Below are 16,420 nucleotides of genomic sequence, written 5' to 3'. Positions count from 1 at the left end.
TCGTAGAAAAAGATAAATATGTTGTAAACTGAAATTAGAGCGTCTTCTGTATCTGGAATGAATGTATTCTTTTTTTTAAAAGATTTTTTTGGCCTCTAGTGGCCCTTTATTGAAGTTGCAAACTGGAAAGGGGTAGACAGAGAGAATGGGGATGACATGCAGCAAAGGTGTGCAGGCCGGGATTCGAACCTGCGACCGCTGCTCAATATATGAGCCGCTGCTTAACCCACTGCGCCACCGAGCGGCCCAAATGAATGTATTCTTGAGTGTATAAGGTAACAATAATATAATAAGAAACTTGTTTGAATTGTAAAATGGGTCTGGCTAATTACAATCTTTTGACTAAAACTAGACTAACATGGACAATTCTGACTGAAATTAGACTAAAATGCTCAGACTTTTAGTCGACTGAAACTTGACACGACTAAAAGGAGAATGAACGTGACTAAAACTAAGGATATATGCTGGAGGCAGTGTGGACAGGCAATGGCAGACCACTTCCATGTATTCTGGGCATGCCCCCTTATTCAACCCTATTGGCAAGAATTTACTGAAGAATTACAGACAATTTTTGGACTAAAACTTGAGATTTCCTTTATTGCATTATATCTAGGTAAAATCCCAGATGGACTTATGGCCCAGGACAACTACCTTTATAAAGTGCTCCTGGCTGCGAGCCAGAAGGGCATTACACGGAAATGGCTGCAGACCAATCTGCCATCAATGGACGACTGGACCACAATAGTTGAGGATATACGTTGCATGGAAAAACTGACCTTCTCCTTAAGATTACAGGCTGAGCAGTATATAAAATACTAGGACAGGTGGACTTTATATTCTGTGGAATGTAACTCATTGACTGTGTGAATGTAAAATCCTGTTTTTTGGGGGTATCTTTATTTTTATTAATTCAATTCAATTCAATTTTATTTATATAGCGTCTAATACAACAGAGTTGTCTCTAGACGCTTTCCAGAGACCCATACCCAGAACATGACCCCCGAGCAGTTATTACATAAACAATGGCAGGTAGAAACTCCCCTAGTGGGAGAAAAACCTTAAGCCAAACAGTGGCAAGGAAAAACTCCCCTTTAGGAGGGAAGAAACCTTGAGCAGGACCTGGATCATAAGGGGGGACCCTTCTGCCGAGGGCCAGACTGGTGGGTCCCAGGTTGGGGTGCAGGGTCAGGGAAAGACTTGTGCTCCGTAATGCAAGCTACAAGCCACCCACGACCACCTGCAGAGAGAGAAAAGGGAGGAGAAGGGGGGGCCAGCAACGGGATGACCAGGGGTGGGGACCGCAGGCCAGCACGCAGCTCCCGAAGCTCCGGCCCAATCAGCAAGTCCCAGGTTGGGGTGCAGGGTCAGGGAAAGACTTGTGCTCCGTAATGCAAGCTACAAGCCACCCACGACCACCTGCAGGTTCTGGTGTCCGGCAAAGGATGCTGCAACATGGACAAAAGAGAGAAAAGGGAGGAGAAGGGGGGGCCAGCACAAGAAACTACAGGAGCGACTCTGACACACTAAAGTTTACACTACCTAGAGATTTACCAACACCAGCTAGAGGTTTACTAAACACTAACTATAGGCTTTACTAAACAGAAATGTTTTAAGTTTAGTTTTAAAGGTGGAGGTGGTGTCAGCCTCCTTAACCCAGATTGGAAGTTGGTTCCATAGTAGTGGTGCCTTAATGTATGCCCTAAGTCAACCTGTTTGTTCTCTTATTTTATTTATTTATTTTTTTACTTCCTTTATTGTTGGAAAAAACTTGAAATCAACAATAAAGAGAAAGTTGCAAAAAAATACAAAATAAAACTAATAAAAACTAAAATGATAGTTTGACCCAAAGACTAGACTAAAACTAAGACTGAAACAGGCTGACAAAAACAACAGTAGTGGTGACGAGAGCTCAGCTGAGGCTCAGTTTATGCCCCCACCCACCTATGGTCACAAATTGAGTGTAATGACTGTCCCTTCGGGGTGAGAAGTTCAGTCATTCAGGAAGGGACTCACTGACTGAACGAATGGACTGAGAGGAGCCAGCAGAGCGTGGTCAAGGTAAAATCCCTCCTGGACGTATTTTAGACAAGCCCAACAGGGAGCAGGTCCTGAGGGACAGACTGGACCTGGATTAACGGGCCGAGCGTAAGCCCTGATCCGAGTGCGGCACACTCTTAACTCTCCTTTCTCGCTAACTCCTTTTTTTCTCTGAGCCCTGTCCTACACCAGGACGTGGCGTTCCCAGGACGACCGCCCGCGTGAGCCAAAACCCGCCGCAGTAGCTCCAGCCTTGGATCCGTGAAGCCCACTCAGCCCGGCGACAGACGGGACGAGCCGCACATTCCGACGGACGGAACCGGCCCCCGTGCGCCGCAAGGCAGCATCGTAGAGGCCGTGATCAGGCACCAGGGAGCCGGCGTGATGCTCCATCTGCGGCAACTGTCCCCTTTCTTTCCAGAGTTGGAAGCAGAGAGAGAAACGAGGCCGCCTCGAACTGAAACCCCCGACAGAACCCGCAGCCCCAGATCCGGAGACCGGAAGGCGTGAGGTTTCATGTGTTTTGGGGGATCAGTTTAATCTAGAGCGGTTCAGAGCTAAATTTGTGTTTAAGGTTAAGTTACCATATGTATATTACTGTGTAACGCCGGCAACTACCAGCATTATTGTTGTTTGTTTATAGTTATCCATGGTTTTAAATACCGCGCCTTGTCATCCTGTCTCAGTGCACGTGGGCACGAGGGCGTAGCCATCTTGTGGACCACGTGTAGTTTTGGAACACAGATGATCGGAAGATTTGTATCACGTGTTTATTGTTTTTGATTTTGTTTTCCTCCATACAATTACCGTTTTATTCTTGTTGTTTTTCTTTATGGTTAGGGTTTATGTTTTAATGTAGCTTGCCGTCAGGATTTATTTGGGTGTCGCTTTTACAATCTGCTTGACAACTGTATGTAAATAAATTCTGATTGATTTTAATGAGAGAAGTTGTTTGTGTTGGTTTACACATATTTTGTCACAATGGCTGTTTGACAGAGCTAGTGCCGAACTTTTTAAGAGCCTTCAACATTATCCTGCAGAAATAATAGCCTTTACTGTTACCCTGCAGAATAACCCCTATTTTGAGACTGATTTCTACTGTTAAAGTTATCATTTTTCCTGGAAATCCAGTTGGTGCCCCGTTTCGATTAATTCATTTTGATAATTCAATCTGATAAATAGTCTCCTTTATTAATTACTAATAATTGTTGAATAAAATGATTAATAACTCTTGATAACTGGAACAGCGCGCCCTATGTGGCACAACACAGACGTGTGTCCCTCAAGTAGCAATGGTAAACTATAATATTGGATGTAAATAGAGAATCTTGTCTGGATGCAAAGCTTTTGCCCCAAAACTTTGCTCGGGGTCAGAGTTGAGGGAAGCTGTTGGTGCGAACCATTAGCGCGCGTTCCAGCAGCGAGGAAGCAGCGTCAGTGTTTTTTAATTACGTGCAAACATCCAGTAGACTGTAAACTGCTGAGGGACATTTTCTGGAGGTACCGGTGCCAAAACCATTGCAGTGCACACGCAGCGAGTTCATCTCCCTTCGGACATTTACTGTAACAAAGCTGAAAGCACCACTTGCTCTCCGAGTGGGAATAACCGCTGAAGCCCAAACAATTCCGAAACCCTGCATCCCCAACGGGACTTAAATGAGGTTCGGTATTCAAATTTGATGATCCATCGGGGCTGGTACACTTCTATTTCTTCCCCCGTTGGTCCTCATTCGGATCGTCACCATTAACTTCCTGATATAAATGTGGAAAAAAGGTTTGTAGTAGTTAATACATTTATTAACAGATAGCCCCTTGAGATGAATCATCTCGTTTTTGAGGGGGTCCAACATAAAACATACAACACAGTACAAAACAGTCACATACAACATACATAATACATAAGGCTCTCACATACAAACCCGCCCACACACCAGTCCCCAAGACCTGCCATACCCGAAGAGCACAAGTAAACACTGCATATAACACAGTAATAACAACAAGAACAACAATATTAATAATAGTCATTGTCATCATCATTATTATACAATATATGAAGAAATAGATCATCATTTATTGTTTCCTCAGCACTTTCATTGCTTTAGTACGGAAGAGTTTTAGGGCCATGCAGGAGAAAAAATATTTGAGAGGGGAAGATTTTTTTTTTATTGTGCACTTCGAGAAAAAAGTCGAAATGTCAAGATTAAAGTTGAAATACAATTTTGAGAAAAAGTCGGAATTTCTGGAATAAATTTCGCCTTTTTTCTCAACATTTCAACTTTATTCACGAAATTTCGACTTTTTTCTCGAAATTATACTTCAACATTATTCTCGACATTTCAACTTTTTTTCTCAACATTTCGACTTTTTTCTCTCGAAATTGTACTTCAACATTAATCTCAACATTTCGACTTTTTTCTCGAAGTGCATAATGAAAAAAAATTTTCCTCCTCTAAAATATTATTTTTATTTTTCTCCTGCCTGGCCCTAATACTCTTCCGTACTTTAGCAAAGAGGGAAAAAAAAGGTGTGAATTCACTCTCTGCTGAAACTAAATGTTTATCTTGCAGTATGTGTCTTTGCATTCACAGGGAAGTGGGGTGACTCTGGAGGTCTGGTCCAGGGGGGGAAGCATCGGCGCGAACCGCCGGGAGCTCACTGGCGTTCAGCTGTCGATGTAAATCAGAGCACGGCCACAAATTGCCATCTGGTCACTGGCTGGAAACACTCGATGGATTCGGGAGGAAAAAAAACAAACATCGACCCCGCAAGAGTGAATCATGGGACACTGCAGGACGGAGCGCCCCGTGGGTCATGCTGAATGCAGAGGCTTGACTGCCTGAAGCACGTCTCGAGATGTGAGGGGGAAAGTGATCAAAAGCATCAGCTATACCCAGCAACGAGGTGGACAAGAAGAGGGAGGAAAGCCAGAACTTGTGAAGATTATAAAAATCCCATTTTCAAGTTTTCACTCTCCCTTTTCTTTTTTAATTAAAAGAGTGGATGTAATTTCCCGATGAGGGAATAATCATCTTGACAAGGAGGCCGACGGTTGGCCGGTCTCTCTGGAGCAAAGCATTTAGCTTTATTGTTTTGTAGCCGTGAGAGTTTCCAAGTATAAAAGTGAAGGAATTATTATACTTCTGTTCACAGATATTAAAAGTCTATTTCTCCAGAAAGATTCTGGACCAGTGTTTAATAACCACAATCTATTTACACTTCGACTTCACAAGTTTATGATATACAGTAGTAGGTGTGTGAAATCCGATAAAGCAGAGTACTGAAGACATAAAAACATCAGTACTGCACTTAAAGGACACGCAAAACAGCTTTTTAATCAGATTAAAACAGAATGACATCACCGTTTCTCCACATTATGTTTTTTTAATGTGAATAAAGATCCACAATTAAAATAGACAGCCTCCTGTAGAAACACAATAAATTCAAGAAAAAACATTTCCTTTATACATGTTTTAGCAAACGGTTGCTGAATAAGTCATAGCTCACCATGTCTGCCAAATATGGACTTAAGGACTCGCGGGCAGGCGATGGTGATGGTCTCTCCAAATCCAGCCCGCTGCCAGCACGCGATGCTGTCCCAAGTTCCCTTGCATCCCGATTCTGTGGAAACCATGTATTTGTCAGACAAAAAGAATTGGCAAATTAAAAAGATATGGGGAGTCAATTATTATTAGTTATATTCTGAACATGAGGAAGTAGGGATGGGAATAAAAAAACGGTTCTTGTTGAGAACAGTGTTTCAATTCCTTGGAATCGTTTGCCTTTTTTGCAAACGATTCCCTTATCAATTCCAGTGGGCGCGATTGACGTCACCACGCCTGGGTGTGTCGAAGGAAGCAGCGCTGGTCCGACCCTGGTAAACATCCGGTAGATAAAGTAATGGAGGTTGTTGTGTTGGTGAGGAGCAGTGAGCACCGCATTAGGAGAGGGACGCCAGAGATCCCCGTCTAGCCTTCTGGAGGTATCGTTGGACTGACTGACGGAAAGACTGCTGAAAGGACGCTCTGACCTGAAGACCCAGAAGACATGTTCGATTATCGCTGCTCCAAGGCTTATACAGTCAAGGTGTGCCGATGTCTTTCACTTCTTTGGAGCACAGGTTTCTTGTGTGTGTTCAAACAGCTACTCATGAAAGAAACTGCTGACCTACGACCTGGAGGAAGTCTGCGTGACAGAATCGAGCTCTTGACATCTTGTATGTTGAGAACGTGAAATTAGAAACTCATGAAGAAGCTTTGGGTCCTTGAATGAGCAGGTTTTCTCTGGAATGTGGTTAAGTGTCGTTGGGATTTAAATACAGCCTGGTCAATTTTTTAATTTCCTAATGTACCATCTTTAGCAAGACAATGGCATCTTTCATGTCCAACCAGACTTGCCTCAGTACACACACAAATCAGTACACACCTGTATCATGTTGCAACTTAAAGAAAAGTCTCTTGGTGCCATGGCTGAAACCGAACAGGAAGTCGGGCCATTTTCAATTAATCGTGTCATTTTGCCGCAATTTATGGCATGTCTTCGGCCGTTAATACGGCCCGAACCGTAACGTGCACCCAGGTGTGTTATACATCAAAATGTGCGTCTTGATCCTGCGACAACGCGCATTACTTCTCTCAGTCAAAAGCGTTACCGTGGCGACAATAGATGCCAAAAAGCGCGCCCCCACTTCATCTGGTTGGTCCATATTTGATAGTTCCTACTTTCTGCCATAACTTTTGAATGGTGTGATATAAAGACTCGTGGGTGGTGTCATCGGACTCGGTATTGAGTACTTGACCTTCATTGGCATAAATTAGCCCTTCTTCTGATTGGTCGATATTTGATAGTTCCTATTTTCTGCCATAACTTTTGAATGGTTTGACATAAAGAGTCGTGGGTGGTGTCATCGGACTCGGTTTTGAGTCCTTGAACATAATTGGTGCAAATGAGCCCCGCCGCTTCTTCTGATTGGTCAATATTTGATAGTCCCTATTCTATGCCATAACTTTTGAATGGTTTGACATAAAGACTCGAGGGTGGTGTCATCGGACTCGGTATTGAGTACTTGACCTTCATTGGCCTTGATTAGCCCCGCCCCTTCTTCTGATTGGTCAATATTTGATAGTCCCTATTTTCTACTATAACTTTTGAATGGTTTGACATAGAGAGTCGTGGGTGGTGTCATCGAACTCGGTTTTGAGTATTTGACCTTCATTGGCATGCATTAGCATTTTCCTTTTTCTGATTGGTCGATATTTCATATATCTTATTTTCTGCTATAAGTTTTGAATGGTATGACATACAGAGTCGTGGGTGGTGTCATCGGACTCGGTTTTGACTCCTTCACCTTAATTGGTGCAATTTAGCCCCGCCCCTTCTTCTGATTGGTCAATATGTGATAGTTCCGATTTTCTGCCATAACTTTTGAATGGTTTGACATAAAGACTCATGGGTGGTGTCATCGGGCTCAGTTTTGAGTCCTTGAACATAATTACTGCAAATTAGCCCCGTCCCTTCATCTGATTGGTCGATATCACATAGTTCCTACTTTCTGCCATAACTTTTGAATGGTTTGATATAGAGAGTCGTGGCTGGTGTCATCCGCTAAATGTCCAGGCCTGAAGAATCTACATGCAAGTCATACAAGCGCTTCCACTGCAGCACGCCTGAACGTGCACAAGGGTGTGAAGGCCCGTTCATCGCTGCTTGCAGCTTTAATTGTATTTTATTTTTTTACCTTTTTGTTTTTCTGTTTTTAACATGCATGTTCGAAATAAAATCTTCAAATCAAATTGTTGTCTTAATAAATATTTGGGGAAACGTATTCACTATGATCAAACTGGGTTTGTGAAAGGCAGGTTTAGTTCAGATAATTTAAGAAGACTGTTACATATTCTACACTTTAATCCAGACTTTTCCGACCTCTTGACTTCATCTGGAATTTTAACTCTTGCCGAAAAGGCATTCGATATACTTGAACCTCTGGGCCACATTAGATCACATGGGACTTGGCAATTCTTTTATTAGTTATATTAAAGTCTCTATGTAAATCCAGGTGCAATGGTGTTAATCAGGTGATTCTGGCTCTACACATTTTCCAATTTATAGAGGTTCCCGTCAAGGGTGTCCAGTGTCTCATTTATTCTTTATTTTATCTCTTGAACCTTTAGCTCAAAAAGTACGTCAGTCCACTAATATCATCCCTATTACAATAAAGTCCACCATTCACCATATCTCTCTCTATGCAGATGATGTGCTCATTTTTATTAGTGAATTATCACAGTCACTTCCTCACATCTTTAGGTTATTTATAGACTTTAGCAGTATTTCTAGATATAAAATAAATTTGCAAAAATCCGCACTTCTACCGCTAAAAAATAACAAAGAGGATTTGACTCAATTCAATATTCCATTTGTTAATCAATTTAAGGCATTGAAATATTTTCCCAATTTAGATATTACTGTTGAGAATAATGATATTGCATGTTTAGATAAGATTAGAACCAATCTAGATAAGTGGATGTCCAAACCTGTATCTTTTGATGGCAGGATCTCAATCATAAAAATGATGGTGTTACCTTTAATTACTTTTGTAAGCTCCATGCTTCCTCTGAATCCACCAAAAGGATATTGGGATAGACTTCATAGTTTGATTACTCAATTTATATGGAATAAGAAAAAAATCAAGGATTAAATTTACAACCCTGCAGAGAGAGAAATCAGCTGGAGGTTGGGGTGTTCCCAATTTTAAAATGTATCATTGGTCATTTGTATTGCGCACTATAAAATCATGGTTGGATCCATTAAATCCCGCCTCTTGGCATTCTTTGGAAGCAAAGTTAGTACATCCATGTAGATTACAAGATCTTATCTATGCAGACACTCCTATTAGACAGATTAAATTGATGTTTGGTCCCATTATTGAATATGTTTTGGTAATCTGGAAGCGGGTGTCTGACTACACTAATACAAGTAATAAATGTAATTTTCATACTCCAATATCTCATAATCATAATTTATTGTTAGGTGGTCGACCAGCAGCCTATCCAATATGGTTGAATAACGGGATTCATATACTTGGTCAGTAATTTGATACTAATGGTCTCCGCACATTCGAGGATTGAAAAGAACAATATAATTTAGATCATCTTTCTCGCTATATTTATTTTCAGCTCCGCTCCGCTATGAAGACCTACGGCGTACAATACCATCAATACCAGGGGAACAGTATCAGTTCTGTATGTACAAATACTGCAGGCATCTTATAAACTAATGTCAATTCAAACATATTGGCAAAGTGAATTTAATTCTATTACTTCTGAAATAACATGGAAAGTAGTGTGGAATAATATCATTCAAGCTTCAAAAAATCCTAACCATCACACTATACACCTAAATATTGTTCATAGAGCTTACTTTACTCCTAGACTAGACTCCTAGACATTCCACAAAGCTGGAATCATCTCCCCTCTGCCAATTATGTCCACAAGGTTGCTCAGGTATTTTTATACATATGTTTTGGGAATGCCCTGGAGTACAGTTGTTTTGGTTACAAGTCACCAAATCTTTATCTAAAATTTTAAATAAGGAGGTTCCATGCTGCCCCGTACTTTGTTTGCTGAATGATAATTCTCGATTTTCGATGTCAATATATGAAAAAAGAATTTGGCTTTCCGGCCTAACTGCTGCTAAAAAATATTGGTAGTACGGTGGAAACCACCACATAATCTATCACTGGATATCTGGTGGCATCTTCTGATGGATATTTTAACCCTTGAGCTCTCTCTTGCACGGTCTTATGGAGCAAAAGAAAAGACCTTAAAATCCTGGTCATAAGCCATCAGAGCTGTGAAGTCTTGCCTATAAAGGGGGGTAACGGTGAGGGGATGGTGCAGATCACTCACTGGGATGGGAGGGTTTTTCTTTTTGTTTTTGTTGATTAATTTCTAGTATTGGGATGTGTATGCGAGGGTGTGCGTGTGGATGTGAATGTGTTTTTGTGTGAGAGCGTGTATGTGGGTCAAGGAGGAGACAGACAAGCATAAATATGTACAGTATATGAAATGTTTTTGTTTTGTTCTAACTGTTGTAATGCTTTTTTGCTCCTGTTTTTTGCGTTCGTTCTTTTCAAATGTATAGTGGACATGCTGCTACAACAAAATGTATAGAGCTGTGCTTAAAATTAATAAGAAATTGTTAACAAAAACATCTAATCAAATCAAATCAAATACACTGACTTCAAGTAAATTACACTAGCAGATAGTTTCAGTTTTTTCAGTGAAGAATAAAAGATTGTGTAACGGGTTCTCCTCAGGAAGCTGTTGGTGCATCCGTGTCATCCTAATTTGCACGGACTGGATTCCCGGTGACTGTCGCGGGTTTAAACACACAGAACAGAGCGGTGACCCTGACCTATTGAAGGGTACCGCCTACCCCCCAGAAAGGAAGCAAGCGGACCCCGGACAAAAATAGCTCTCAGCATGAGCTTTAATGGGTGCCACGGCGCTGATGGCAACAGTCAGCCGGGCTGTTTAGTGATAGATGAGCGGAGACAGCGTGGTTGATAAAATATAGCTCCTCTTCGCAGCATGCCGGGGAAAAACCCCATCTAAAAGGCCCACTGAAGTAAAATAAAAGCTATAAAAAGATGCCTGTTGGAGGAAAGCTGGGGAAAACAAGCTATAAACAAAAAGAAAGCTACAAACTGGATGTGACATTTTACTTGGCTCAGCTGAGGACTTCATTGTCCAGAGTGACAAGAAAATAAGAAGGGCTTTTGTTTTGTCAGGACACATTACTGCTCACTGATGAACTTTGATTTGCAGGGGTCAAACTTGTCACCTTGAAATGACAACGTGAATCCTGAGTGCCGTTCATAACAATCAACTAAATATGTATGAATAAGCAGGAGATAATCACTTAGAATAATCTGTGTTCTAGGTCTGAGAAAATGTGGCATCCAATCAAATTTCCATGCTTTAACTTATCAAAGTAAATTAGTCTTTAAGGTATTCCCAGGACTACAGTTATCTTGAATATTTATCTTTAATACAAATATTGTTGTATCATTATTATCCAGAAGAAAAATAAACAGATCCAAAACACAGCAGGAGGAAGCGAAAAAAAAAAAAAAAACAGTTCCCCAGTTTTTATCTTCAGTGGTTCCTGATAAAATCCTGAATTCTGTTTTTCCTGGCAATCAAAGCTCTGAATGACCAAGCTCCATCAAACATCCAAGCTGCACATCATTTGTACAGCCGTGTGAAAAAGAAGGTCCCCCCCAGAGGATCATTGGTATCCAGAGGACATTGGTCCTGTCCCCTGGAAATAAAACTCTTCAAAGCCTGATTTACACTTCTCCATCCAATGGACAAAGCCAGGCCTCTGCTGATTGGATGGTTGTCAGGATAGGATAGGATGCTGGCGATAGGACCAGAAAGATGGTGAACTATGCCTGGGCAGGGCGAAGCCAGAGGAAACTCTGGTGGAGGCCCGTAGCGGTCCTGAAGTGCAAATCGGTCGTCCGACCTGGGTACAGGGGCGAAAAACTAATCGAAGTAAAGGTGAAGTAAAGTGAATGGTAAAGTGAATGATTAGAGGTCTTTGGGTCAAAACGATCTCAACCTATTCTCAAACTTTAAATGGGTAAGAAGCCCGGCTCGCTGGCTTGGAGCCGGGCGTGGAATGCGAGCCGCCTAGTGGGCCACTTTTGCAGAACTTAGGAAGGTATAAGACAGTGTAACGACGATGGTGTTGGCTTTGCATCCAGTTGACATGGAAGCATAAATTAAGGTAAGTAAAGAGTTAGAAGGGTTGGCCAGGCGACCAACTGTCAAGCATGGTGGTGGAGGGGTGATGATTTGGGCTCGTCTTGCAGCCATAACATCTGCTCACTGTTACGATCACAAGTTGGACCACTCGGCTCAACTCTGTGACCAGAACATATCTAAAAGGACACCACACTTGAGTTTAAGTGCGTATATATAAAAAAACAGGTTTATTCACAAACCAAAAAAAACACCATAACTTAACATAACATCAAGAGTCTGGAGGCCTGACCAAACAAAACAATAAACAAAAGAAAAGACCATGAGGGAAGCCTGAGCCAACCACACAGTGGGCCGTTGGACCCAGAACCTCCCTCCTTAACCTAACAAGAACAAGAACCTAACCTCACCAAAACAAAAACCGAGGAAAGAAAACCAAACTGACAAACCCCCATCCTCAAAGCAACACAAACAAAAGAAACACAGGATCAACCCTGACACCAAGGTGAGGCTGCCTGGTCTGAGAGAGAGACCTGCTCCTCCCATCCCTCTTAAATACAAGGAAGACAAGAACAAGAAGGGGGAGGGAGCGCATAACACTCACTATTAAGTCAAGGATGAACTCCTCTGAATATCAAAGTATTCCAGACTCAAATGTCCTGAAATTTGATTATGCAATGAAATGAGAAATGAAGGGATCTGGGTTTTGGAGTTGCCTCATCAAAGTCCAGACAACTTTAACTTGATTGAAATGCTGTAGTAGGAGCTTAAGAGAGGAGTGCAAATGGATGCTGCTTGCAAGCATCCACGAACTGAAGCAACATTGTGAGAAACAGGGTCAAAATTAATGTTCAGAGACTGACGGTCTTACATGGAAAAGTGATTACTTCAAGGAACTGTTGCCTTTTCTATTCTCATATTTCCTGGGTTGATCTCAGTTCTCCTATGTTTGGTCTTGTGTTGTTGCTGGTCGGTTCATTTCCTGTTTAAGTGTGAAAGTCTGCTTCTTTGTGTTGAGTACTGGTTTGAGTGTCCTTGTTAGCATCTCTTCTGACTTTTCAGACCATGTCCACTGGTGAGTATATTTTGTCTTCCCTCATTTCCCTGCCAGCCCATCCGATTGTGGTCTTTGTTTTGGTTGCTGTCATGGATTCCCTGCCCGTTTGATTTCTCCTGCCTCCATAATCTCTGGCATTTGTGTTTTCCACACCCGCTTCATAACTGGTGAAGTTTTTTTCACACTCTGTTCTCTTATTGTCTCTTACCACATTTTAAAAGCAGCTGAACTCAGAAACTTCTAATCTCTGCAGGGAGTCCTCGGTCTACGTCGAGGTCTCCTCTTAGCTGAGCAAGCCGGGCCAAGAAGCATCCTGAGCAGATGCCCCGGACCACCTTAACTAGCTCCTCTCGATGTGGAGGGACAGTGACTCCACTCCCAGAATCTGTACAATACCTTGACCTCTCATCCCATCTCTGAAGGAGAGTCCAGTCACCCTGGAGACGAAGCTGCTTCGATTCACACCCTCGTTTCCTTCTGTCTCCACCAACAAATTCATGAGCGTGGACGAGAGGCATAAATCAACAAGTAACCAGACTTCTCCTTTTTGGTCCGACTCTCTCTTCACTATAACAGGCCTGTAGTTTAAATTACTGCAGATGCCACACTGATCCACCTGTCAATCTACAGCTCCGATCTCCCCTCGCTGATGAACAAAAAACCTCACGTCCATCCTAGAGAGGCAGTTCCTCCCTTTTCCGACCTGTTTCTAAACCCTGCTGCTTCACATTCGGCTGCAAATCCGTCCATTTGATGAAGATCCCTGCTGGATGATGCCAGCAGGACCACATCATCTGCAAAAAAACAGAGATGAAATCCAGTCACCACAGAACCGGACACCCCCCCCAGCTCTTGTCTGAAACTAGAATGATGTTCTGAGAAGTTAATAACAGATCGGTGACAAAGGGCAGCCCCGACTAGGACTCAACTCCAACCTGGAACAGATCTAACTTCCTACCGCCACAGCAGACCAAACCAACTTACTCAATTTGAATAAAAGGCACTGAATGGCCCTATACCCCATGCTCCCGGAGCACTTCTCACAGGATACCCCGAAGAACATGTCTTCCAGCCGGGAAAAGTCCTGTGTAACTAGGGTTGCCAACTCCCTGAAAAATAAATAAGGGACACGTCATCGGCAGGGCCGGCCAACCCCATTGGTTTCACCTTTCCTGGCGTGGTGAATTTCTTTAGCCCCTTTTTTGTGAGTGAAATGATTTTTTAACTGTTTGACTCAAACCTGAATTGAATTAGATGCATATTTTTGAATGCCATGAACACATGGAAAACAAATTATTATCCAGCAATTCACTGTAATACAAAATAACAAAATGAACTGAATAAAATAAGTGTCTTTCTTAAACAGAAACCTGTCCTGCTTAACTTAAAATAGTATAAATTAATATAAAACAATAGAAAGAAAGCAGAACATCCATTCTGTAATAGTGCACATTTTTAGTGCAATAACAAAAGTTCAAACAGAAAGTCTGTAGAAAACTTGTAAACATATTTGTGCCTCAAAGGCCATGACTGTAGGCTACAGTTCTAGTAAAACAGAAATAAAATAAAAAAAAGAGCTCAATGCCATTTTTCATTGGTATTTTATGAATATTTTCTGACTCTCACAGTAATACGGGACAAAGTGCCTCCCTTTTCAGCTCAATACGGGACGCGTACTTTAGTTTGTAAATACGGGACGATTCCGTTTTTCAAGGGACGGTTGGCAACCCTACGTGTACCCTCCTGGACCCAAGTGATACAGTACAGAGTTGATCCAGAACTCCACGGTCATGGCACCTTTTCTTCTTCTGCTTTTACTTCTGTTCAATCTTGCACAACTTACAAGATTTTAGAGTTGTCATGCTGAATGTATTCATTCCTTTCTTTTCCTTCATCATCGTCTTACAGATATCGTCTCCAGCCGGCCGCCTTTCGCAGTGGTATTGCTTCATACAAGCCACTCTGTACCTCCATCATCACAAGCTAATTTGTTGCAGCCTCCCGCTTTGACCCACAGGTGGTCCCCAGTGAAGGTCTGACGCAGGAGCAGTGTTCTCGTCTTCACCTCTCCGAATAAGATCTATAAAGGTAAGAAGCTATTTTAAGACACCCATCAGTCCCCAGAATTCTTAATAACACGAGACGGAGAAGAATGAGTCTGAGGGAGGGAGAGAAGAACCAAGGAGGGAAAAAGTGGCGAATGGGAAGAAATAACAGATGGAAAAGCGAGGTGAAAGAGTCTGAGTGCACTAATCTCTGGGGTGGAGTGGCTCCAATACAGATCCAGACTCACTGATGCATGAAGAGAGAAAACTTAATCTAAGTGATTCCTCCTTTTTCTGCACACTTCCGTAGAGACGGCTCTTCAGAAACAGTTTAAATAGAACTCACTTTACTTTGTATAAATAGACTGTAGGACTATACAGCCTATTAAAATAACACCCTTTAAGCACATGTAACTTCTGGGTGCACGCTTTGCTTAATTCAGCATTGAAAAGTTTCCGAACATCCTCATTTTTGTCAGGCTGGCCCAACATCTCAACACTGGCAGAAAGCCAGTGAAACTTTTATCACCTCCATGAAACAGCAGAAAGAAAACAGTGTGATAAAATCTGCTCTGAAATTAAACTAAGATTAAAATGAGGCATGAAACAATTATAACGCATCCCCATCAAGCTTTTTTCAAATCTTTAAACAGCACTATATCTGGTGTATGTTCTCGAGAAACATCAAACATGTCCAACGATAGATCACACTTGGAAATAGTTGGGCAGACTGCTGTGAGGCTGTGTCTGAACTCATGGTACCTGTGTTGACATAAATTAACACACTTTATCTGCACCACAATGCAATATGATTAATATTTTAATGACATTTCCAGCCAAAACCAGGCATGGTGAGCCGGAATTGAAAATTACTCACTGATTAAACACGTAATGTGGCCTTGAAGAAGTGGAAGATGCTCTAAGAGCCCGCAGCTTCTTAGTCCAAAATAAAAATGGAAAATTAAAACTGGAAGCCCTTTGAGCAGCACTGAGAGAAAAAACACATCGATGGTACCCAACCACACTCAAAGGTTTTATTTTAACACCTTGCTTTGATAATTTGTGAGAGGGAAAGATCACTTGTGCAATCAGGCAATCTTTACGCTAATAAATATTCAGATGTTAGGGAAATCATGGATTTATAAATGTTGATTGCACATCACAACTTCAAAATGGTGAAAAGCAGATTGCGTCATCTCCCTTATCGTTGCTGCAAAGTTTCCATCCATCTGCTCTGAAATGCATTTCTTTGCATTGAATCTTAGAAGTAGTAATGCCAACAGATGTGTAGAAACCACAAACTGTTCAAAAAGACTTGAAAAAGCCCTCTGTGAAGTTGCGTCGCTCTCTGAAGAGCAGCTTTGAAGCCTATTCCTCACACCTATGAGAGATGACAGGAGCAGAGTTTTCTCGAATCCCCAGTTGATGCAAAGAATTGATAAATGGGCAGAAACAAAATAGTTCCCACAGAGCTCATGAGCCATACAATGAAGTTTTGGGAACAAGCCGTGGAGGTG

The 16,420-nt window shown here is 41.9% G+C and overlaps 1 protein-coding gene across 1 annotated transcript in view; it reads right to left on the bottom strand.

Moving 5' to 3' along the window:
* The window catches only part of LOC133451902 (vasoactive intestinal polypeptide receptor 2-like), a 135,672-nt gene that overhangs the window by 64,218 nt on the left and 55,034 nt on the right, over window positions 1-16,420 (bottom strand). The window contains exon 3 of the mRNA XM_061731056.1: window positions 5,542-5,655. Within this exon, the coding sequence (XP_061587040.1) occupies window positions 5,542-5,655 (114 nt within the window). The remainder of the gene's footprint in view (window positions 1-5,541; window positions 5,656-16,420) is intronic.

This window comes from Cololabis saira, chromosome 10 (assembly GCF_033807715.1).
Source record: "Cololabis saira isolate AMF1-May2022 chromosome 10, fColSai1.1, whole genome shotgun sequence".
Classification (NCBI taxonomy): domain Eukaryota; kingdom Metazoa; phylum Chordata; class Actinopteri; order Beloniformes; family Belonidae; genus Cololabis; species Cololabis saira.
The sequence above is the reverse complement of the archived record's forward strand: the minus strand, read 5'-3'. Positions and strand labels throughout refer to the sequence as shown.